Source organism: Salarias fasciatus, chromosome 13 (genome assembly GCF_902148845.1).
Source record: "Salarias fasciatus chromosome 13, fSalaFa1.1, whole genome shotgun sequence".
Classification (NCBI taxonomy): Eukaryota; Metazoa; Chordata; class Actinopteri; order Blenniiformes; family Blenniidae; genus Salarias; species Salarias fasciatus.
Genome location: NC_043757.1, coordinates 21,487,714 through 21,512,950, shown reverse-complemented (window position 1 = coordinate 21,512,950; position 25,237 = coordinate 21,487,714). Strand labels below are relative to the sequence as shown.

General features: G+C 43.2%; 1 protein-coding gene and 1 long non-coding RNA gene across 6 annotated transcripts in view; one reads left to right on the top strand and one right to left on the bottom strand.

Annotated features, from left to right (window-relative positions):
- The window catches only part of LOC115398899 (ankyrin-3-like), an 89,097-nt gene extending 81,133 nt beyond the window's left edge, over positions 1-7,964 (bottom strand). For 4 of the 5 annotated variants that reach the window (XM_030105909.1, XM_030105911.1, XM_030105910.1 and 1 more), the window contains exon 1: positions 7,339-7,963. In XM_030105909.1, coding sequence (XP_029961769.1) covers positions 7,339-7,461 — 123 coding nt within the window. In that variant the 5' untranslated portion in view covers positions 7,462-7,963. Of the gene's footprint in view, positions 1-7,338 lie in introns of all 5 variants that reach the window. The other variant, XM_030105913.1, reaches the window with a different exon arrangement.
- On the top strand, positions 416-10,098 carry LOC115398901 (uncharacterized). Its single transcript, XR_003932617.1, has 3 exons — positions 416-427; positions 3,280-3,288; positions 9,785-10,098. It is a non-coding gene; the product is annotated as an uncharacterized LOC115398901 (long non-coding RNA).
- Positions 10,099-25,237: the final 15,139 nt, after the last annotated feature.

Here is a 25,237-nt window from a genome sequence, read left to right as displayed (position 1 = left end):
TTCTCTCTGCCTTTCTGCTCCTGCCTCATCAAGCCTCCGATCTCTTATCTCCTCTCCTTTCATTCTCTTCGGCTCCCCCTTCTCCTCCTCCCCCTTCCATACCATTCAGCCCTGTAATTATATCATTTAACAGCATCACTGTATCTGTAACTACGCATGAATAATCTCACACTGAGCTGCATTCGGGTCTTTTCTGTCCATCTACTCATCATCAGAGGTCCAATTTAAAATTTGAGGACTAATTTAAAGTCTGTGCTCCAGTGTTACACTTCGGTTCAACTCTTGCACGGTAGCAGCAGATGCATCTCCTCTCAACGATGAGTCCTTTCATTTCACTGCTGGCATCGGACTTTACCCATAATGCTATATCTTTACAGCGAAGCGTGGAGCACGCAGTCATATTTTAACTGAAATGGCCTGTTTTCACGTCTCGCTGGGATGACTGTTACCACGCAGGATTGAGAAAGCCTGCTTCTGATGCCAACCATACGAATTAGGCACATTGAACTCATTTGTAATGCGGCCCAATTACACAACGAGGAACACTCTGTGTATTTACATGTATATTTTCCCCAGCTGCAGGCTGACATACTCGATTTGCAAGCATTCGTGACCTATTTCAACTGCAGATAAACCTATCGATTGCTTGTTTCACTCACTTTGGTCCAGTGAAATGTCACAAACATGAAAAAGATCATGTTTGATTTAGGTTTTTTTGATTGACAATTAGAAATAAATGATTAAATAAGTTCAATGTCTTTGAATGAAACCCAAACGTAGCTAAGACTGAGCAATAACAGGCGCCAGGACACCAACAAGCTACTCTGAAGACGAATGATGAGATCAATGTAATGGTGTTTCTCTGTTGCCCAAGAAATCTATTCAACTCTGGATATGACGTGATTCCTGGAACAGTTTAGCTGAAGAAGCAACACAATTTTTATTTTACATCTGGATCTTTTCAAGAAATGCATTCAATATGTGTTTTTCATCCACTGAGTCCAGGAATCTCTATAAAAAAAAATTAAAAAAAATTTTCATGAAGTAATTCCTGGTTCGGGCTAAATTATGTAAATTTCTAAATGTTAATATTTTATATTGTATGTGATTCCACATTGGCTTGCTTCCCATACTTCACCACATAACAAACAGGCAGCAGGAGAAAGAGAAGGGAGGGTGCCACTCACCTTCAAATGACCTTTAGGCTTATGATCACGCTCGCTCTCCTTGCCTCTCTAATTCATTTCTCCTTTATCACATTCTTTTGTCTCTTGAGACTTGTGCTCTCTTCTATTATCCTCTCTTTCTACCACTACCTCTTATTCTCATCAGCTTCTCTTCTATGATTATTCAGTGCCCACATTTCTTTTTTTAAACAAAATGAATCACCTGATGAACACAAAAGGAAAAATGGACTAATGATGCACATCAGGAACCGCTAGTAGACAAGATGGATTTTTTTTTTTCGCCAGTCGTAGGACAAACAAACGTCCACATACACAGGTTTCCAGTTACGAAGGCTTCCTAAGAAATACCATCACCACACACGCACACACACTTAAGACATACACACACACACACACACACACACACACCATCCCCCAGCTGCAGCTCTCAGTGAAGACCCTCGAAGTGGTGGATCAATAATTAGAACAATCCCTATTACATGCTCCCATTTCCCCTCAGAGACTGGAGCTAATGTAGAACAATAGCAGCGTACAGTAGAGTGAGGACGCTGTGTTGCACACTGGAGGATCGTGCATGTTTCTGTCCATGTGAAGAATAGCAGTGAGCAATAAAAGGACAGATGGATTTGTACTAAAGTACGTCTTAATAAACATCCATTGCATTCATTTAGTAAATAATAGCACTTTTTTTGCAATTGAAACACACTTGATTTGATCGAAAAAAAGCCCCAACAAGTTCATTCAATGGAGCAGAGTGTGATTGTGATTCAGAGTATAAATCACTGGACAATATTTCTCGTGAAAGCTACAGTGAAACAGGTGAGAATTGTATTTGAGCAGGATATTCCCTTAAAGGAGCACTATAAATGAATGCAACGCTAGATTCTGGATTGGGGTGCTTCTACCATATGGTCTTTGGCTGCAGCAATCACCAACTTCAACACCGGCAGGAGGAAATGAGATAAACGCTGTGAAACATCGAGGCCAGAGGACCATCAAGCATGGATGCCTTCTTGCAAAGCTTACTGTATTGTCCCCTTCTATGTCTAATACACATTTATAGGAGAACACATCGGATTATTTCAGACTATGGAGGAATTCTTGGCATGTCTGGACTCGCTTTCCTTATCGACGTTGAGTTTCCTCAGGGTTTTGCTTCATAGCTACATGGCCAATATATGTGCACATGGATGCATTGCATTTGCACAGTAGTGCTGTCTGCTAAAGCAAGAACGTCTAATCCTGGTCCTGTGTGCTTTAGGTCTCTCCCTGCTGCAGTACAGCTGATTGCAATGAGGTGCTTCTTATTGGGTTTTAGGAGCTTGATGTTGACATGATCATTACATTCAGGGGTGTTGCAGCAGAGGGAGATCTAAAACATGCATTACAGAGGTCGAACGCCACGGCACCACTGTGCCAGAGGGACTGCTGCTTTAGCTACTCCGAAACATTTTTTTGCTGTTATAGGGTTAGAAGACTTTTTACAAATAGAAGCACATCATAAAAAGAATGTGTTACTGTTTATACGAACATATAAATCAATCAAGAGCAACAAATTTCCTGACACTTCAGAACTGTGATAAATCATTGCATTTCTTTCAAAGTACATACACCTACATGTTGTATTTGTGTCTTTATCTTCACGTTGAACGGCTGTTAATAGCAGCCTAATTGTGGGTTGCGGAAGTCGTTTGACATTCAGTTCACTTTAATTATTGCGCGCTGACAGACAAAGCTGCTCCAACTGCTGAGGGTCACTACTGTCCCTCTCAGAGCATAAATGCACACCCCTGCAGCTTGAATTGCAAAGACAACAGTCCTGCAAAGTGGACAGCAGCCGTTTAGCTGAATAACCAAACTGAGTTGCACATACAGTATCTGTATTCCCACTGAGTAAATAGCAGCATACAGTGTGTCAACTGTCATTATACAGCTTCCTCAAAGTCACACTCGTCGCTTATACAGGCGGTGGCCATCTTTGATGGCAAAAACATCCTGTAACTGGGAGGAGTTCCTAATGCCAATGCAATTAGCCGAGGCATGCATGAGCGCCGATTTCATTAACCTCCATCATTCATGGACCGGCGTGAAGGGAGGGAAAGTAGGTGACAGCAAGGAGGAGGGAAGTAGCACATGGCTTTATTGGCTTTGTTGTAGCCAAATCAGCAAGTGAGCAGTGAAATAAACTGATATTATGGTTGCCCTCCTATCTGCCTCAAGCCTGATGACTTGGTTTCCCCACAATTTGTTTTTCCTCGAAGGGCCGGACAGACTCCCATGCCTCCCCACTGTTGCCATGGGCTTGCTCTGAAGGCAGCACTGGGCGAAAATCCAATTTCAACACTGCCATTCGCCTTGCAGCGTTCATAGTCTTGCTTTACGCTCACCACTCCTATCTAGAATCGGTCCAAACGAACAGAGATGATGGTGACGAATGACGGTGATATTCGCCTCTGATGAGATGGATGCGCAAAAAGTGGGTCAGTGTTGGTAAAATGGCTTCTTCAATCAACCTCTTCAAAGATGGAAAGCACATGTGCAGAACTCCGACAACCAGATTAATCAGCATTTTTATCATAAGATCAAGGTTCCAAGTAAACGTGTGAGATGCACCAAGCGCTTGGTGCATGTGGTCCTTGAGAGTAGAATAAGAAGTACTCTTCTAGCACACACTCAGTGTACTGGAACTCTGCGTAAAACTGGGACAAGGCAGAAGGAAACCTGTGCTTTGCTCCACTTCCTCTCTCTCTCTCTCTCTCTCTCTCTGGAAATCCACTGGGGGCTCCTGGCTCTAGATAATGTCATTAGAAGTAAAGTAGCTTGGAGAGTTTATGTAACACTGTAATAGGGGGTTTCCCGTTAAGATGACCACTGTCGTCGAATGTTTACCAACCGCACTCTAGGAAGCTGCCACTCCACTAATGCCAGCATGACTGAAGGTATCCTCTTTCCTCTTCCTTCTCTCAATCTCTCTGGTTAACATCCCACTATTCCCAAGACGCTAACGGAGGAAACCTTATACCTGTCTGGCTTGATTTCCTGATTATTCTAAACGCTGCAACACACAGAGTAATGCTTACCTAGAAGTAGTGAAAGAATTCTTTTTTTTTCCATCAAAAAAAAGACCACCCATTCATCTTCTGTATCACTTTATCCAATTCAGGGTGCTTGAGGCGACCTCAGCTGACTATGGGTGAATGCAGGTGAGACCACAGACAGCGCGCCACTCCGTCACAGGGCAAACACAGACAGTAACACACAATAGCATTTACACCTACAGGCATGTTAGGGTCAACAGTCAACCACAAGGATATGTTTTTAAGTGGCAGGAAACTGGAGCAACTCTGAGAAACGGGCAAAGCGAGAACATGCAAGCACGAAAAGGGCTAGTCAAGATTCAAACAACATTCCTGCTATGGGGTGGGAGTGCCAACCACTGCAACGTAGGAAAAAAAAAACAAAAAAAAAAACACCCAACATGCTTAAAAAAAAACAAACGAATACAACCTTAACGCAAAAGCTAACAAAAGCCACCATGTCAAACCTGAAGCCTGTGACAGAGCCGTCCTCCTACACTGCTTGACAGATCCTTGAAAGAATTAAGCAACACCAAAAGAAATGTTCTATTCATCCATTCAGATTCAAGACTGCTTAATCCACATGGGTGGTGCAGGATCTGACCCAGCTGACTGTGAGTGAAGGGTACACCACGGACAGACCTGAAGTTCATCTCAGGCTCATTCAGGGTTTTTTGATGCGCTGGACTGGTAGAGATGGGAAAAACAAGCTTTCATTACTTTTTACCAGCTAAGAAGCTGAAGCTTTTAAGGCGATGTTGCACAACTCAGTGCGATTTTCATAGCATAGAATAGCCACCAAAAAAAAAAAACTTGACAAGTTATTTTGATGTATTTTATTCCATAAGAAGTGATCTGCCTGCTCAGTGACTAATGCAAAAATAAAAAAAAAGGATTGAATCCACTCTGCATCTGCAAGTGTTCCCTACAAACTGTTTTGTACCTGCTCGGCAATCTAAATATAGCATTTGAAGGACTGTGAAAGGAGTGACTCAAAGTAGTCTGTTGCACAATCTGAAAAACCACAATCAGCTCACTAAACTGCGGTAGGTACTGGGCAGAAATGAGATTAAAAAAATAACTGGAATGAGTGTTTTCGTCTGTGGTGCTCCAGAAAATCCAGGTATAACACTTAAGGACACAAGGAAAACACGAACATGCACCTTATTGAAGTAACCCATAAATGATTCTGCATGTGTCAGTCTTCCTATGGGACTCTGAGATCGCTCAGTCAGTCTAAACCCATACACTGTGTGACACAGTGAGAACTGGAAAACCACCAACAGGGGCAACCGGTGCATGCGCAAGGGCAGCCAAGGTTTAAAACCGCAGGAATGAAAACAGAAGTGCACCTGGTATGATGCTCTGAGAGTGACAGACATTTAATTAAAGTACACAAGAAATTATTCGAGTACAAAACAAGCAAATCTTAATGTTTGACTTTGTTTTGTTGTGGTGTATCATTAAACACAGCAGCAGGAGCCAAACAGCCATACTGATAATTGAAAAAGTTGCATAAGGAGCTGAATGAAAGCGCTGGGTGATAACGGAACAAGCCAAATGGTGACGATACAGAGACTAAAAATATGGAACAAAAAGTGACAGGAAGACAAAAAGTTGAATGGAGTGAGGACAGAAGGAAGGACACGGGGCAAAAAAGTTGATTATCCTCATGGACGGTGTTGTGCACAGTCCAATCAATACAAGCCTCTCCTCTCATCACCATCTCTGCCTCTTCTTCTCCTCTATGAAACACGACCCTTCATGAGGACTATAAAACCTCCAGTACTGATGAGCAAATCACACGCCAATAATCCCTACACACATCCACACAAACGGAAAGTAAAGCGCGCCGTGTTATAAACTACTTCGCTTCGCAGGGAAGTCCATAAATCCCTTTGACCTTATGAATCTTTTCCTGTTTTGTTTGGAAAAGATTAGCCGGTGATATCTCTCCTCTTGTTTATGCTAAGGTCAAATAACGTTGCCAGCAGCATAATTCAAAACCAGGCACCCATGGGCACAAAGTACAGTAAATGTCACCGTTATTGAACTGATCTCTCACGGTCAAATCTCCCAACATCAATGCGCAGGGGGGACAATGAGTGAAGACTGAAACAGCCAAACTGTCAAGAATATATTTAATACACAAAAGTGGATTTGATGGTCAGATGAGCGTGTGTGTGTGTGTGTGTGTGTTATATTTGTGCTGCAATAACGCCTGTTCTGCACGGGATTCCTCCTTTTGGTTTAGTCCACAGTAAATAGCTCATGTGTCAGACAGAGGGACGAGGAGGGAGACCCACGTGCACTTCAGTTCCTCCTCCATCATATGAAAAGCTTTGTCATCAATAAATCAGTCGTGTATGCATTATACATGGCTGTCAGTGCATCCGTGCAATCACACAGACACACACGAATCTATAAAAACTCAATAAAGCACACATACATATGTAACATGGTGAAGTTAAAAATGAAAGGAATTCCTCGTTTTGAACAAACAAGTACCGACATCAAACCTTCACTCAGTGTGAAGCCCAAAATCACCATCATGACTGGATGCATGATTTCTCTGAAAAATAAAGGGGAGAAGTACTGTGTGGCACAGCTTCAATGCAAAAGGCAAAACACGGATGACTTGAAAGAGTGAAAGGCAGGACAACAAATGTCTCCATGTGTCTGAGCTGCGGTCAGCCCCTGTGGAGGTGGGCGGCTGGAACCATCACGTACAAACAGGTGAGCCGATTTTTCTTCCTCTCCGAGCCGCCATGTGAACGAGGACGCACGTACAAATATGTAGCCCCATTATAAACAGAAACTCCCTGACACGTCCTCCCACACACCTTCACTGCATAAGAAAATGGAGATCCATGTGAGTCATGTACAAATATAGCCACACACACACACACACACACACACACACACACACACACACACACGAATGAATGGACGTATACATGTGAAGCGCTATAGGTATTTAACCACACACACAGTCAAGCTCCGGTGATGCTCGTGGAGCGGAGCAGCCAGTCAGCCAGCCAGCCGGCCGGCCGGCCGGCCCCCTCGTCTGTTACCTTTCTCTTTTGTTCCCGGGACGCTGCTCTCCTGCTCTTCCTCCGCTTCTCCTTCTCGTCCTCTAATGCATTCACATCCACTTCCCCCCGATTCTTCTTCAATTGGGAGGCCGCGTGAGCCATGATAGGTAATAAAAAAAACTGTAGGACCACCACACACTACACACGCGCGCCTCACCTGAAATCCCAGAGAAGTTCAGGGGGCTGTAATTGACAAAACCGGGATCTCAGAGGAAAAAATCGGGGTAGAAAAGGAAAGGGGGGGAAAGGGAAGAAAAATGCCCTCCTTGAAAAGGAGAATGGAGAAGAGTAGGGTCTGTCTTTTTTATGTCTGTATGGATCTATATCCTGTATGTCCTTTTTCTTTTGGTTGTTGCTCTGGTCTGCTCAGATCTGCTCTCTCTCTTTCTTTCTTTTTTTTTCTTTGTCTCAAAGTGAAAGAAAGATGGGAGAGAGGAGGCAGCAGCTTCTCCTTGTCTCCTCTTCCTCCTCGTGTGTCATCCACTGGCAGTGTGAGAGGAGCGCGTCCAGGAGAGGTGAGGACGAGCCGGACGGAGAGAAAAGAGACACGAGCATCACCAGCACAGAGGTGGAGGGAGGGAGAGAGAGAGCGAGAGAGAGAGAGAGAGAGAGAGACAGAGAGAGAGAGAGAGAGAGAGAGAGAGACAGAGAGAGAGAGAGAGGAGGGTGTGAGGGGAGCGGTTACCACGGTAACCACGCTCTGTTTCAGTTTCTCTTAAATGTTTCTCTCTCTGCGTCCTCTGGTTTTTGCTGTCCCTTGTCGGAATGTGTGTGTGTGTTTGTGTGTGTGCGCGCGTGTGTGCGCGCGCGCGTGCGTGCACGCATTGAGGAGGCAAAAGGAGGAAAATTGTCTACGTGAGTGGTTGAGAGTGTATGAATGAACCAAAGGGGGAAAAAAAATGTTATGTGTGTGTGTGCGCGTGTGTTTTTTTTTTTTTTTTTTTTTTGGGAAGGGGGTCTATAACCCCACCTATCTACTATCACACACAGCCACACACACATTGCACTGCCAGCTGGAGGTGGCCAGGGGAGAACATGCAAAGGACACCAATGACAGCCAAGAGGGAGGGAGGAGAGACTGAACGACCGACGCGAAAACCCTCCAATCCCCCCCAACACACACACACACACACACACACACACACACACACGCAATCAATATAACCACATTGCTTTTCCAATTCTAAGAAGAAGATTTAGCCATACCAGCGTGAATAACACTCAATTACATGAGAGCATAATAAATGATTTATTACACTGATTAAAGAATAATTGTGCAAGAACCTAAAACCAAACTCTGCAGCTTAAGTGAATATTTCCAGAGCTGTCTGGCGTGCCAGTCATCCTGTGCTTCTCTAACCTCGTGTGGTCAATCCATCTGGGATCATTGACACCATGATAGAGAGGTCAAACTGTACCAGGGGAGCTTTTGTTTCACTAAATCACCCAGGTCTTTGTGAGAAAAAAAAGAGAGGAGGAGGAGAAGGAGGAGGAGAAGGAGGATGAGGCAGGAGAAGCCGAAAAGAGAAACAACAAAAGAGAGAGAGAGCGCAGAGCAGACGTCTTATTTGGAATGTCCTTCACGACCGCCATGCTCACGTCAGACGTGGCGGCGTGGAGACAGATGGAGCACACAGCGGCCATCTTTGTGTTTCTTTCCGTGCCTGCTTGCCTGCATGTCACAGGCACCTATAAGCCCGGCTGGGTCCTGTCGATGCCGAGAGGCTGCCTTGTCACATGCCTGTCTCATTTACACAAAAAAAAAAAAAAAAAAAATTTAAAAAAGAATCCATTGTGTCTGTTTGAAGCTGTGACTGTACATATGGCCAATCAGAAGACGCACATGGAGAGAGGCTGGAAATAAGAACGATGATCGAGCACTGCTGCTACAGAGAGAAAGGACAACAACCCTCCTGGGAGACATGACAGGTTTAGCTGGTGGACACCAGTCATGTAACGATATGAGCGTGAAATCCCCTTTTTTTTCTCCCCTCCCTCAATTCTATTCATCCTCCCTGCTTCATCTTTCTGTCTTTTCAACCACAAACACCAAGCACCCGTAAAAAAGAGGGGGAGGGAGAGGGGGGCTGAAGCTGACTTACAGCCCCCATCATGCATCAGGGGGTGTCACATTATGCCAAATTATCATGTGGTTGCTAGGCGAGGGCCAATGGGGAAGCTTTGGGGAGGACAGGATGGATGGATAAGGAGTGTGGAGAGGTAAGAAGAGGGATTGGTAGTAGAGGGAGCAGGGGGGTGGGCACATGTGTGTGAATATATGTGGATGCGTGGAGAAGATATGTGCACATGAAAACCAGCTTGGAAATTTAAAAAATCCTTTGTCCGAAATTAAATATGCAAATAAGGATCTTGAGGAAATAATACAGCAAGAGAAGTCATAATAGTCGCAGAAAAACTGAATCAGAATCAGACATTTATCAGCTGCCAGTTCAAATGCCTTTTTAACAAGTCTCTCCCTCATAAAACTCCATTCACACTCTGAGAGCCAAAAAGCGGAGTGGAACCTCCCATAGCCACAGCCATAGTAAAATCCTCTGCCAAGGTGTGCTATTTTTCAATCACCAGCATTTTTGCGAAGCTAAGAAGAAAAAAAAGAAAAACGGCGACTACACTACAGCAGACTTGGCTGGAGTCCGGTGAACTCTAGAAGTGGAGGATTTTTGGATGTTTTCCACCATTTCTTCAGCACTATGCCATAAACATACAGACGGGATACCACAGCCATCACGAGGAAAATTAATTTAAATTAAAAAAAGAAAAGTAGAATACGATACAAGTTAAACCATATTCACAACCATATTGTATATTCACAAAACATTAAAATTCTTTAGTGGCTGACTAGTGAGAAGGTTCACACTCTGAATCCATGTTAGGCTTGGAGACTCTTTGCTTGGATGCTGCATGTTTTTCCTGTGTGTACATGGGTTTTCTCTGGATTCTGCAGTTTACTTTCATCGTCTTAAAAAGGGCGTGAGGCTAATAGGTGACGATCAACATGACAGTGAGTGTGTTTGCACTATGATGGACTGGTGTTCACAGTGTATGTCAATGATTAGCTGATCTTCAATGCCCTGTAATCCTGAGATGGATAGAGCAATATAGAGGATGGATGGATCATGGGATTGTCCTACTGGGATATTCAGCAGGCAGTTAGCTATTAGCTTTAATTGTTTAACGTTTTGGTGATGAATCCAGTCTTTTTTCATCCACTTTCCAAGAGGTCATTTTTCTCTATACTGAAGAAAATAGAGCAAAGCTAAAGGTGTATTAGGTAATGCAATTTAACAGGTATAAACATAAATAACCTAAATGGAGAAAATACTGAGAAACAACTGTTCTGGAGCAAATTTCACTGCAGGAAAATTGTATTGAAATTAATTGAATTAAAAGGACAAAATATCAAAGGTACTATTTTTGTATGATGAATTTACAGACATATCTGGACCTTAAAATGTATTATTGTCATATATCTCTGGTAAAAATCCTCAGTTCTCCATCCCCCCATGTGTCAGCCGAGGTCCACGAAGCCAGCTGTTGGGGTCAGTCCAGTGTCTGTGGTGTGCTGACTTGTCCTGACTCTGTGCATCCTCCTGCTGCAACTCCCTCGGGTGCAACATGACCAATCACGGCATCAATCTCATTGGCCTTTTTGACCCCCAGCAACCACAACAGCGTGTCCCCGAACACAACAAAAAAGGGGCAAAGCAAAGACGGCGTCTGCAGAGCTCCGGCCAGGCGGTCACTCCGAGGTCACAGAGGGGCTATTACACCGAAACCAGAAAGGAGAAGGTTTGGTTTTATCAAGTGCAATGCCTTTTTACCATCCTGGATGTGTTGCACACAACTCATTTTTTGTTCTGTTAAGTAACATAATATGTTGCTTTTATCTGGCCACTTACTCTCATCATTCAGAAACAAGAATAGTAATTTTCAAATGGCTAAAATCAAGCTGCATTCATTGTTATATATAACATCTGTGTGATGAAATGAGTGTGATCAGTAGCAAATTCAGCCAGACTGGACTTATTGTCTGTACTCTGCCGCCCTCTGGTGGTCAATTGCATCACTACATCTTTTGTAAAAACACTGTGCATTAAAAAAAAAAAACGTTTTTCTTCAGAAAACAAACACCACTTTGTCAGGAAAAACTCCTGGGACATTAACTAACTGGCACCTAAACAATGTTGAGTGTTTTTTGCTCTCCAGTCATAAACACTGTCCTGAAGATGTGTCTCTGCATCGAGGTTTCAAACATGAAACACTAAAGCTGCATTCAGATTCAGCTCAGGCACGATCAAGCCGAGAAGCAGCTGTAGAAAAGCTCTAGCTAATGGGACAGCGTGTCAATCTGAAGCCGTTCGCTTCCTTTCTGTTTGTCTGCTGCTCTCTGAGCGTGCTGAGATCACTGTCAGCTCTGGAAATGCCTCCAGGATGAGGCCAAGGAAGAGGAGTGTGAGAGGTGTGAGGTCAAACTGCAAGTGGTATAGACTGAAGGGAAATAGAGCCGCCCACACAAAGAATCTCGCCCCTCTGCAATCTACACTTTGCCCAAAGGCCAGGGCATCATCACGGGGGGGGGGACATGGCGAGAAAAGGGAGGGGGCGATGGCAAGTGTCTGAAACACAGGATCAAATAAATGAAATAAATCAATAACATGGAATACAAGAGCTGGGCAGGAAATGAAGCCGCTAGAAGCAACCAAAAAAACCTTTTACCCACCGAGTACATTCAGAAAAAAAAATGATCAAAACAAATGAATCATCAGGCTTCAGATTTTAATAGATTCTGCTGTCGCTCCGCCAGATTCGCTGATTTAGTGTGAACTGTTCAAGGATGTTTGCAGGACATAACTGAAGGAGATTCTGTAATTCTTTTTGCTGTTTTTCCCCCTTTAATCTCTTTCATTTTCATGTCCACTCCATTCAGACCAAACACGAATTGCGTGTCTCTCACCCCCAAATTTTCACAAATGATTTGGGTTTTCTTTGCTTGTCGTGCTTGTTACTCCAGCCCTCATCGATATTACTCCAATGTCTCCCCTCCAGATAAGCAGACTTGAGCTTCAACCCAGTTAGTCACCGATAACCTACCTAAAATGTGTGTCAAGACCAAGCCGGCCCCATCAAACTGGACCAAAATGTGTTTCCATGGTTTCCCCACTGAGGGGCAGACTGACATTCACACTGGAAGGGAGAACACACACTCACACACACGAACAGAGACAGGCAGTGTTTGTAGTACCGGCTGAATGCAGGACGTTTATCTTCCTAAATTGGTTGAGGGGTAATAAATAGGTGTTTTTCTTTTGCGTATGTCCAACAACATGAAGAAAAGGATAATAGCGGGGAGTTGCATAACATTAATTCAGTATTAAATGGGTCACGAAGCTGCAACTAAATGAATTCAAAGAGAAATGTGCTTTGTGCTTTCTGTCCAGGGTGCCTTCACCCACAGTCGGCTGGTCTCGACCCCAACATCCTGCAACCCTGAGCTGGATGAGCAATGCCAAACGCTGCATACGCTTTTGCTTCTACCTGATCTTTGTTATGAGAGAAGAAAATAAAGATAAAAGATCACATGGAACAGCAGCTGTAACCATGATGAACTACTGAAGAAGAGAAATTTGATTACAAAACAACAGTGTAACACCCAGCTGAAGCATTGAGCATTCAATGCGAGCGATCTCCAGACTTCACCTGAGTTCACAGAACAGTTCAAACCCCAGGCAAGCCTTTTTTAATCACTAGTCTGGTGGAAGCGTCGCAGCTAAACCTGCAAGCACTGTAATCAGTGATGGATCTCCACCACATGTGGTAATACTAGAAAAACCTCTCTCATGCATGTTGCCTCATCTGCCGTCTCCCCATTAAGTGTGTTGTGAAACAATCCACTGTGAGCAGGAGTGAGAAAAACACAATCGATGACTGTAATAGGTTGGAGCGTTTTTGTTTTTTTTTGTTTTTTTTTTGCTTCAGCAGTGTCTCCAAGCTGCTGGCGATAATTTCAGTGGGATATCCAAATAGCAGAAAGAACAAACACAGTTTCCTGTTGATTAGGAATTTCCGGTAATCAATGGTGAGTTAATTTCTTGGCTGGAACAAGTGGCAGTCCGACTGTGACGGCTATGCAGACGGAGGGGGAGTGAGCCTCTCTGTTATACACAAAAATGGCACCAGAAGAATAAACAATTTCACGGTCTGTTGGGACCAGTAATACACGGTCTTTCAAAATCACATCCAGTGTTTTGCTATTCATAGGCAGCTTTTATATCAGCATACTGTACACAGAGAAGTCATTTCAACACAATCCGAGCAGCTTTAACCCTTTATCGGCAAAGCGATCTAGTTTGGTAACTTTCACATATCTTCCACGTTTATCATCTGAAAAGCAGGACGATCATACATAACATGATTGAATAATTCCACTAAACACTGAAATAGGTGCTGTTTGTTATATTTTGAACCTTGCCTTTGGTAAAGCATGACTCACTCCCAACAATGGTACTCTAAAATGTCTTTTACAGAAATCCATGGAAGAAATGTGTCCAATTTAGAAAACGTCTGTCAGAAATGGGAAATTTCATGTCATTTTATTCAATTCAGTTTAATGCTTTTCAACAGATCAGTTTGTTTGAATTTGAAAGTGTTACATATACCTGATCACACTCTGAAGTGAATCGTTTTTCTATATATAGTATAGTAGTTTTGAACTCTTCACAGGTCTAAAGTGTTGCAAAAAAAACGAGTCATCTTTGCACATAAAGAATCTACACTCTGCAAAGCATTGCTCTACCATGTCTACAAGTATAATATCTATCTAAAAATGGTTTTCTCTGTTGCTCTTCGTGATATCTTTTAATCTCCATACTTCGCTGGTGAACTACAGACTATTACGCCATGCAGTCCTTGAATTCTGCTGAGGGTTGAACGAATACATTTGTGGATGAGCTGAAGGTTTCGGCTCGGGCGTGGATGAAAACACAATTTCCTGAAGGTAACCGCGACAAGCCGGCCTGAGTGGTTTTTAATTGGAACACATTAGCAGTATACAGTCAGTGCATGTACCACTTTATCAGACACACCTAGAGTATATTACAACACCAAATACAAAGCAGCCGTCGTCGTTTGATCTCTCCTTTCATTAAGCTGACAGCCTCCTAAAAAAACAGATAACAGAATTGTACTTTTTATTACATCTGCAGAGTTTTTTTTAAGCATGTTATGAAATGTTTGAGCTTGCATTTACCTCATACCTGCTGCTGCAGAACCCAGCATGTTTTTGCAACAGGATATCGAGGCTCCTGTGACTTTAAAGCCGACAGGACCCCACAAACACATACTTTCTTTTGATTGGCCAGCTTCTTATAAGCCTCTCCTAACAGTGTTGAGCCTATTGATATGCAACATCAAATGCTTGTAATTTGATACCAGGATCACTGTCTTAGCAGCTGCTGTGTTTGGAGCAGATGACCATAGAAAAAACAAAAAAAAAATCCAAATAGTCATAAGCCAAAGGAGCCAAAGGAGTTCTCTGCTTCAACACTTTGGCCACATTTATTATGAACGTCACTCTAATAACTGTTTGTGACCAGAAATGGACGAATGATAGAAACAAAGTAAATTCCTCATGATAGAAGTCATAGATCAAACCGACCAGATTGGGATTAACTTGTCCACAAGCACCATGTATTTTGCGTAAAAATGCATGTAACTTAAGATAGTGTATTCCATAATGGAGGCTCTGGATAAAAGATCACCTGAGAATCAGAAAGATCCAACATGTAAAACCATGGTTAAAAACTATGTTGCAAAACTGGCTCTTCTGATAATCATCTCTGAGCAGTTTTAAGTACAATTCCACAGGCAGTGGATTATTCCTGTAACCCCCATATAAAAAAAAAACAAAAAAAAAACAAATGCAATGATTAAAAAAAGCTAAATTTCTGCTTATGTACAAATGTGTTAGACAAAGATCTGTATTTTCCTCTCATATTTCCATGTAAACACAGTGATTGGTAGAATGAATGTGTGAAGATTCAATTGTCACTCTGGTTTTCTACAATATACTCACACACATGCTGCCCTGTTTTGTTTTAGAAAGTCACATGGCACAGGGACTGGTAAACAAATGCTATTATTCCATTTTAAATATTCACTTTTAATTATTTAATAATTCACAAGTATAAAGTTCCCGGTGTTTTCATAGGCATCAGGTTAAAGACATTTGATTAACATTTCCATTCTGTGTAATTTGACAATGCATGACAGAAATGCAAATTACACAACTTTTTTTCAACCAATGTTTTGTTGACTTGAGGCTATAAACTCTGATTGTAGAATCAAATCCAAACCATAGGGAGCTGGGAAAATGCAATCTCCTTTTTTTTTTTTTTCTCTTGTCCTTTTTTTTTTTTTTCCTTTCTTTCAATGATGACACAAAATGATGCAACCGAAACAGTTAGGGACTTTTTCAGGCTGTACTTTGTGTGCTGTGCTCTGTGCTTTGGAGTCTGATCAAAGGCGAGCTCAGTGCCTTCCTCCCATGCGAAGCAGCAGAAGCCACCAGCACCATATGTGTGTGCCCATCAGTGGGTCTACGTGCCATATGCCTTAAAGTGCTGGTGTAATGCTTTCTCTGTGCCAATCATCTGACTGTCCGCTCAGCAACGGGAGCGTTCATTAGCGCAGTCTTGGGGTGGGGGTGCATGTCGTGCATGTAGTGCTTGTACATCTACAGAACACACCCCTCACACAGCTGTTACATAATCAGTGAAAACCTTTGCCGTTTTCATATAGAGTTCGGTTTTAACGAGGCAAAGAGCGGGGGTACGTGAAGATCTGTGCTTGTGCAGATGTGACCTTGCCGGACCCCCTCGTTGCCGGAATTGCGGGAGTTGTGCGTTTGAGCAGACCTGTTACTCCTCCCTAAGCTGCCGGGCAGTGGAATATCCTCCCCAGTGTCGAGTTTCCCTGCCATGATGGGATCATAGAGCGGTGCCAAGAAGCGCTGCGCCTGGGGAGCCTTGCTCACTCTGGCGCAGCGCGCCAGACCCGTATCGAGGTATCATCACACATGCGCACACGTACACACAATCGACCACCTGGAAAGGTCTGTCGGACCCAGCGAACCCAGAAGTTGTCTTCATGTGTGAGCACACACACAAACCGGCACACACAAATACACTCACACACACAGAGACTGCAGTTTGTTTTTGTTGTTGTTTTTGCACGGGAGAAAGATCAAACTGAACATTCACAACGTAACTTAAAAGTATTTGAGGTAATTGGTAAAAAATTGTGTATTTATCTTGCCGAAGTATTTTGATCGCCAGCCCAGAAATTTAAAATATAAATTGATTGGATACCGCTGACCAATCCAACCAATAGAAATAATCCTAGCTAAACGTGAGGAGCACGCACAGGGAGAACATGCAAACGTCCCACAGGAAAGTCTCCAAGCACAGACACAAATCAGGGACATTCCTACAAACCAAGGACCTCCTTCTTATCACTCCACTTATCGGCTCCCAACCAAACACATTAATGTAAATCATTTTGAATATGTCTACCTCCGTATTCAATCAAATTTACAGTCAAATTATTGAATTTTTTACATGATTACATACTCACTTGCAAAAAAAACATTACAAGAATCCTATTAAAATGTACACAATAGAGCCCAAAGCAGAAAAAGATTATCAAATTGGAATTAAGCCCAGTAGTAACCTCTGGCCTAGTCACAGTGAGGACCTTTCATCACAGGCCGGCTTCATTTTCAGTGTTTGGAAGGAAGAAGGTGACGGTCAGCCAAAGACGCTCGCATCCAGACAGACGGCTCCGAGGAATGGGAATGTAGAACTACTACACTTAGCTCTCCCCGCCGCTTGTATTAGCGTTGCCAAAAGGTCAACGTGCTGTCTGATATCATATCTGGCGAGTAGGCAGCATGGAAAGGTTACAGATCGAGTTTATTGAACTTTTAATTGGATGCAAATGAGCTAATTGTGTTTGCACAGGGATAGAGTAGCAAACTGCATACGCAAGCATGCATGTTGTGCACACTACACACAGTCGGGATCACGCGCCTCCAATCACCTCATCTTCTTCACACCTTAGCAATGATCACCATGCACACATACACTCGCTCACTCACTGGTTGGTTGGGATCCAAGGAGCTGGCCAGGGCAAAGCAGGGGTGGTGTAAATGTCAAGTTCTCTCACTGGCAGTATTATAAAGTTCAATTCTGTTACTCCACATATCCAGCCTGTCATAGTACTGTACCTTCAAGCACACCCACCAACTAGAGCAGCAACAAATCGTCATTCTGTTTACTGACGACTTGTTTCCCTCCAGGTACTCAATCTTTCTCCTCCAATCTAAAGACATGCCTGTTGGGTTGGTCAGTGACTCTAAATGCTCCAGCGACCCCGGACAGGATAAAACGGTAAAGGATATGGATGGATGGATAGCCGTCAGTGTTGACAATGTGATGAACTTGTGACCTGTACAAGGTGTATCTTGCCTTTTACTCATTGTCAGATGGTACTGGGTCCCGTCCATTCAGCTGGATGAAGGCATACAGCACAAAACATGGAGGGAAGGACAAAGAAAGAAATCTCTCCATTTTTGTACATTCTAGTGAGAAAATATAAACTTAAAAAGCACATTTACCTTAAAAAAACAAACGTGATAAATTCAAAAATCCATCTATGCCTTCATTATTGGATCTTTACTGCCAAGAAAACTATATGGGGGACATGAGCAAAGCTTGAATTCATGTGTTAAGTTGCTTCATAATCAAATTCAACACATTGAAAACTAAATTCAAGCATCAGGTGAGATCGGTAAAAAATTCTTTTCTAATTACTGGGAGTACTCTCTCTCTCTTGACCAGAAATCCATCAATATTCAAAGCACTGACAGGGTTTCATAAATGTGGAGTTCAAAGGCTCATTTATCTCATCTGAGGTGGCTCAGAGAACAAAACCAATGTCACTCTCAGAGATGAGCGTCACGCTGCCAGCGTCACTATCACGAGAGAGACTATCACGCTCTCTATCACTGAAAGCAATAATGCAGCGAGACCAAGAAAAAAAAAAAATCGAGAGAGAGAACTTATCAATGTTCTAGCCCCATAAGCCATAAAGCTGCGAGATCTCGCCAAGTCTGATAAGCAACATCCAAGGCTTCTCTTTCTTTCTCTCTCTCTCTCTCTCTCCTGCTCATTTCACCCCACCCTACCCCTCCCTGCCGATCCAACTTGACAGCTGGGGCCCCAGTCCCACATCAGTGGAAATTTCCTGAACTGTCACTCCAGTAGATGGCCTGAGTGATTGCATAGCAAAGGGAGCATTGCTGCAAAGGCTATTCACAGACATACGACCAATTCTCCTCTCAGCCCATTGTCCCGGGTCCCCACCCGATGGCTGTCACCCCAGCTCCAGCGCTTGGGAGTCAAAATTTGCCTGGCCATGCGTGCATCTTTCTGTCTCAAACCCCCCGCTGTGTCTCCCCTCCCCGCTGCCCCCTCATATTGTGTCCTCACCTTCTCGTTCTTAGAGATCAACCTGTCACAGTAGCTCAGCCGGAGGCCGGTATGAAAAGGTGACAGGCCAGAGGGCACAATGGAAGTCCCTCCTACAAGATCCTTTATTAATCTATAGCTTAAAGGTTAATGCCAAATAATACTGGAAAAGCTGAGTTCAAAAACTGCTTTTCAGTTGAATTAACCATTTCTGAATTCAGGTATGAACAGTAAGGCTGTGTTCATACAATATGCTGTGCTAAATAAACTCATAGGCTTATTGTGGTGGTATTTATTGAGCAATTGGCTCACATTTTCCCGTAAAATTGTACAGAAAGTAAAACAGAGCAGCAGGATTTCACTGCAGATCTATTTCTGCCACAATCTCGTATGTGTTTGGTTCCCAGACGTGCTGGTTTGGACCAACATGACGTCATTCACACTTCCACCAGCAGAACATCTCCAGAGTCACTTTTAATAAACTCAATCATTCACAAGCGCGAACATCCTCAATGCACACTAAAGTAAAAATATGAGGTATCGATTGGTAATACTGGAGGAAAAGTAGGTGAGTCATTACAGGGAATTACCGTTTTATATCATCATAACACTTCAATTAACGTATACACTTCAGCTTAAAGTGGTTCAGCAGTTTGGCAAAGGACCAAAAACACATGTAAGCTAAGTTCTCACACACAGTGTTGCACCTCCCTTGTAATTAAGTTAGAGGCAAAGCAAAGCTGCTTGGATCCTTTTTAACCTCCATTCATGCTGATTCACTTATCGAGCATCAAAATAGGTTACCAGTGTCTTTCAGCAGCCCTGTTAGCCAAGCGTTAGCCGCTCTGTGGTAATGTAGGTCGGTTGTTGTGCAGTAAATCTCTGGCATGTAGAAAAACAAAACAGCGCCATCTAAACTCACCCTTTGCATCTTCGGATAATCCTGCCCATGTATGACACTGTCCCGAAGTTCACCAGGTGCAAAAAGGGAAAGCGTCCCGGAGGCCATGAGCCAATCGGAGACAGGACAGTGGGAGCATGTGCAGCTCGTCCCAATCCACTTCAGCTACAAGTAGCGGCAGGGGTTACAGGGAGTTAATCAGACAAGTGGTAATCTGGTTAGGAGATCAACAAATGAGCCACTCGGTGCTGTAAAGGAGGACACAACCCCACAACAATGGAGGAGGTCAAGGCCATTGTGTAAGAGAACAACAGCAAGCATAGAAAAGGGGTTTTGGCTGTCGAGATTTCGATCAAAATGAGGGTCGACTGAACCAACAGTGGCACGATTAAGCAGAACATTTCCATTGGAATCATTCACACCGACTGTTGATGTCTCAAAACCACACAATTAGGTTGTACATTACTGAAATTTAATATTTTACATTCAAAAAAAATGCGAGCAGAACCATTAGATGCTGGATATGAATCCACCCCGTCTTTCTAATTACAGACATCCAAAACCGTGCCGCTGCAAAGCAGCTGGATGTGAGCGGCTATTAGAGGTAAACGGCGGCGGCTGGCAGCACACATGACGACGCCTGTGCGACCGCGGCGGAGCTTCAGGATTTTCCACACCTCTTTTGGTCTCCATGGAAACAAGGGCAGAAAACGTTGAGGCACAAGAGAGCTGCGAATAGACCATCACGATGAGGAGAAAAAAAAAGAAAAAGACAACATGCGTCCTGCTACAGGGATTTCACAGAATTTGGTTTCTGACATTTTCACACACTCTGGTATCAAAGTGTTGTTTGTATGTTACAAATTCTGTGTCGCCCGTCTCAGCATACACCTGGTGCCTCCAGTCTTCCACTCTTCCATTTAGAGGTTTATTTTCAAAGCAAATGAACAAACAAAACAAAAAAAAAAAAGGGTAAGAATACCAACAACTGCCACATTCAACTGTTTTCAATCTTAGGCTTCCGCTGCCAGTCATTTTAATCCATTTTCAAGGTTGGACAGATTTATTTTGGAAGAAAGGTTCACGTTAGTGCCTGTTCTGGTCTCAGCTGGTGAAATGAAATAATTATTTCTTTGCGGCCAGAACAGGATATAGACACAGGCGGTGCTTCTAAATGTTATTCTTACAATAAACACACTGTTAAGTCTCCATGAAAAGGGTCTACAAACTGTCATAAACACACTAAAACAGTGTTTGTTAAACTTCTGTGGGTAACAAAGATGGGAAACGGCGGTGATTAAACATTCTCACCAGAGCACATACATGCCGTCTATGTTCGGTTTCAAGTGCTCATGCGCTGCGGCTGTGGAAGACACACTTGGTGATGAATGTTTTTCAAGGGAACAGATGATGAAGTACGAGTAGCTGACCCAGACAGAGGAGGTGAGCGAATGAGGCGGGAGCCGCAGACACGGAGGGAGATACATGGAGACGGAGAGAGAGACAGTGACAAAGGTCCGTCCTCGTCAACAGCAGGAAACGCCACGCTTTTTTGTCCGGATCGCCTATATCACTGCTATTGTTAGTGCTCCGTTTCAGAACCCTCACACAGCTACTGCCGGATGATATATTGTTCGAGCGCCGACATCATGACAGAGAGCTGGGCCGGATTATCCGCAGATAGCGGCGGGCGCGTCTCCTGAGGGTCCAGACAATAGGGGCCACCAAGCGAATTTGACAAGACCTACGACAATTTGTTACATTTTCCACTTCATTTGATAGGATTTTTTTTTTTTTACAATATATATTGATATTTTCAATAATCTTACGTAAATTTGGTTTAAAAAAGATATCACATATGACACAAGCGACATGCAAGTGTGCTATTTCTTCCTTCTTCTGTATGAGTGAGTGTGTGAGTGTGTGTGTCACCACGAGAAGAATCAGACCATTAGAGAGAGTCCATTGTCCAGATTGTCTCAGGAGGCCGACTGTTGATTGGACTGGAGAACAGGAGGCCAATTAAGTGCTGTGTCTGCTTGTGTTGGTGCTCTAACATGCAATGCACGACACGAGCATTTCTACCTGCATTAAGTGTGATTTATTTAACTCAGATCAAGCACAACCTTTGCGCACTTAATAGAATTGATCACCAAATTATTACAAGAGCATCATCTGATCAATTGTACTCATCGCTGACATTGCATGTGAAAAAAAAATACACTGGCAACACGAGCTTGTGATATACAGTATTTTTTTTCATTTGTATTTTGATTAATTTTGTTCATTTTTGTTACATTTTGTGCGTGAGAAGTGTCAAATGTTTGTTCCTCATATTTAAACTCTCCTCAGTTCTGTTCACTACAAACCTACAATAAAAACCAGAATGATGTTTAGGTTTCAAGAAGCTACTACTCCAAGTCCCCCCGCAGTTTTTTTTTTACTCAATAACAGTAATTCAAATTGGAAACTTTGAACACAACATAATAGGTAAATTATTCTAATACTTACTTTTTACTTATTCTCCAGACACACACTCCCTCCACAAACACTCCAATCTTTTTAACCATCATATTTTGAAATATCTTAAGACCGTTCAAACATGTAACAGAAAAAATGGATACGTGGGGTTACTGTCACTTTGACCTTTGATATTTAGCAACTAAAGCCCAAGAAAAGACATCATGCTCGACTGTCAGTAAGTATATGTGGCAAACATTTAAGAAATTAACATGAGTTAATGACTTCACGGAGACTTTGACCTTTCAGCCAGCAAGATCTGATTTGACTAAGCATGGACATATGTGACAAACCACATTCCAGAGATGTCACATCAACAAAAAACACAAGCCCATGGCTGTCCAAATACACGCTACAACAAAAATGGACAGAGGTTGTCTACAACTCGCTGTGGGAGCCTTGTTACAGTGAGCTTACAGGCATTTTCCAGATGTTACATGCTGGACTGAGCAGCGTCTGGTTGTGCCAAGAGAGGGAATAGAGATAGGGCGCTCCGCACCACACAGCGTTGTCAGGTACAGACAAGCACATATACATCTTGAAGCGCAAATAAAGATTTATCTGTTTTATATTCGGCTCCCAACCTCATCTTTTACTTTCTGTATCTCGGCTGCCCAGTGATCCGGCCTGTCAGCCGGCAGAGACTGACGGGAGCTTTGATGTTGAGACGGCGTGCGTGTGTGTGTGTGTGTGTGTGTGTGTGTGTGTGTGTGTGTGTGTGTGTGTGTGTGTGTGTGTGTGTGTGTGTGTGTGTGTGTGTGTGTGTTGCTCAGCTTCTTAGTCAAAAATTCTACCCTCCTTCAGGTTTTCACAGCTCCTTCCCATCACTCTGAGGCAGCTGTGAGAAAAAGCAAGCATGTAGGCTGACAATGAGGGTGGAAAACAGAAGCAAAGACTTGGAGAAAGACAGAGAAAAAAGCGGGAGAGGAAAGGATGGATGTTTTATTACAGCAAGCTGGAGTTTGAACCCCTGAAAGTGAAAGGTCCTTTTTGGCTTGAGGGACAAATGTTGCATATTGATTGAGGAAAGCAGGTGGATTGTGTGGAACCCATCACACATGTCACGAATCGGAGAACGTCCCATTGTCTGGTCCACGACTCAGAGCTGTCATCGTAAGTCTCATCTTTACCCCCATGCAGGAAAATCGAAGCCTTCAACAGCGCTCCAAGACGAGTCGAAAGGGGCAAGAGGAGAATTCTGGAATTGCCAATCTGTTTCATTCCATTTTCTGTCCGACAAACCACTGTTGGGTTTGGCCTTTTCACTCACTCGCTGCATGAGTCTTTTCATTCTTTTTGCCACTTGTGCAAACACCCGCTCAGCCTCTAATCATCTGTCTTAGAAAAATAACGTTTGCGCGGTGCCTTTTTCTTTTTTTTTTTTTCCAGCGGCACTCTAATGCAGATTATCAGCAGGCTGACAGCTCCAATTAACTGGCATTGTAAGGTAAAGTCCTTGTAAAACGTAGATCATTCCCCTTCTCCAATCTCATCCCCGATGACACTGTGGAGAAAATCCCCTCACAGTTTCATATGAAACACCCTTCAGTAGGATAATCTAACTGCAAAGTTATATGGATATTACGCCCAAGAGAGCCACCAAAGCGGGCGACTCTCTGCCCCGGCCTCAAATGGCTTTTTTTTTTTGTGTGTGTGTGTGTGTGTGTGTTGCTGTGATTCATGATTTATTCGCTGGTGCTGATTCTGAAAGTGGAGCAGAAGTCACGTTAACTTCATTTGCCCCCCCGTCTCCCCGACTGTCTGCCACATCTCTGCAGCTCTCAGCACATTACGCAGCTACGGGCCAACGCAGGATCGATACTAATGCTTTCTTTATCCCATTCCAACTGTGACTGCGCTGGTAAAGCATGCAATTAACTGCCAGTGTCTGTTAGGAAATAATAATTCATCTGACATGTATTGGGGGGGTTCAGGCGCACGTAGCCTTGCGCAGGTCCAATATCGCAGCGATGCTAATCAGAATAGTATCAGTGCTGTGGGGTTATTTGATTTATTACGCGCTTCCAGCAGCGCGTCCTTAAAGCAAAAGGAAATAAAGAGGCTGTCAGTTCTTGCAGATCCGCTGATAGAAGACAGCAAGATAATTAAAATGCGATATTTTTGGTGGGGGTGGGGGGTAACACATTTTTAACATTTGTTGCCATCTGGAGAACTCAAGTAGGGCAAACAGGAAAGGCTGTGGATGCTTCAGTCGTCAGCTGCTCGGAGAAATGCTTCAAACGTCTTGTTTGACATGTAGTGGAGGACAGAGGGTCAAGTCCGAGACTATAAATGACAACAACCCTCCTACACCACGAGTCGCACCATGCCTGCGTGAGAGTGTGCAATTTAGAGGAATTGCAGAAGCTGAAAAAAAGACTTTAAAAACATTATCCAGGTTCCCCTTCTTTATTTCAGCACTGGAAGAGGAGCTGATGTTTCGAGTGCACTTTTATCCATAAAGTTGTCATGTCGAATGACTTCAATCGAATCTGTGTTGCTGCTCAAACATGTTTTCAGGTGTTCACAGGGCGGTTTGACACCTTTCCAGGCCCTCCCATATTGTTGTTAAGCATTTCCCAGTGGTTGGATAAGTCAATTCCTTTCACAAGAAAAGCTTAAAGCTAAAAAATAATTGCCGTGTTTAAAAACACTCAGGATTAGAGTATAAATTAGGCCTTAGGTCAACAACACACTTGAACATTCATGATTCTGCAGTCCAGAGTGAGGAATACTTTAGTTTTATTGTGATTGTGCCAGGTTTTTTTCTTTTTTAAATCATCTTTATTCAATCTACCGCCTCCACTCCCACTTCTTCAGAGAGGTATTACACCAGTAAATCACTTCACATTAAAGGTTTATTTGTTTTTAGGATGGTAATATAAGCACATGCAAAGCTAATCATAAAACT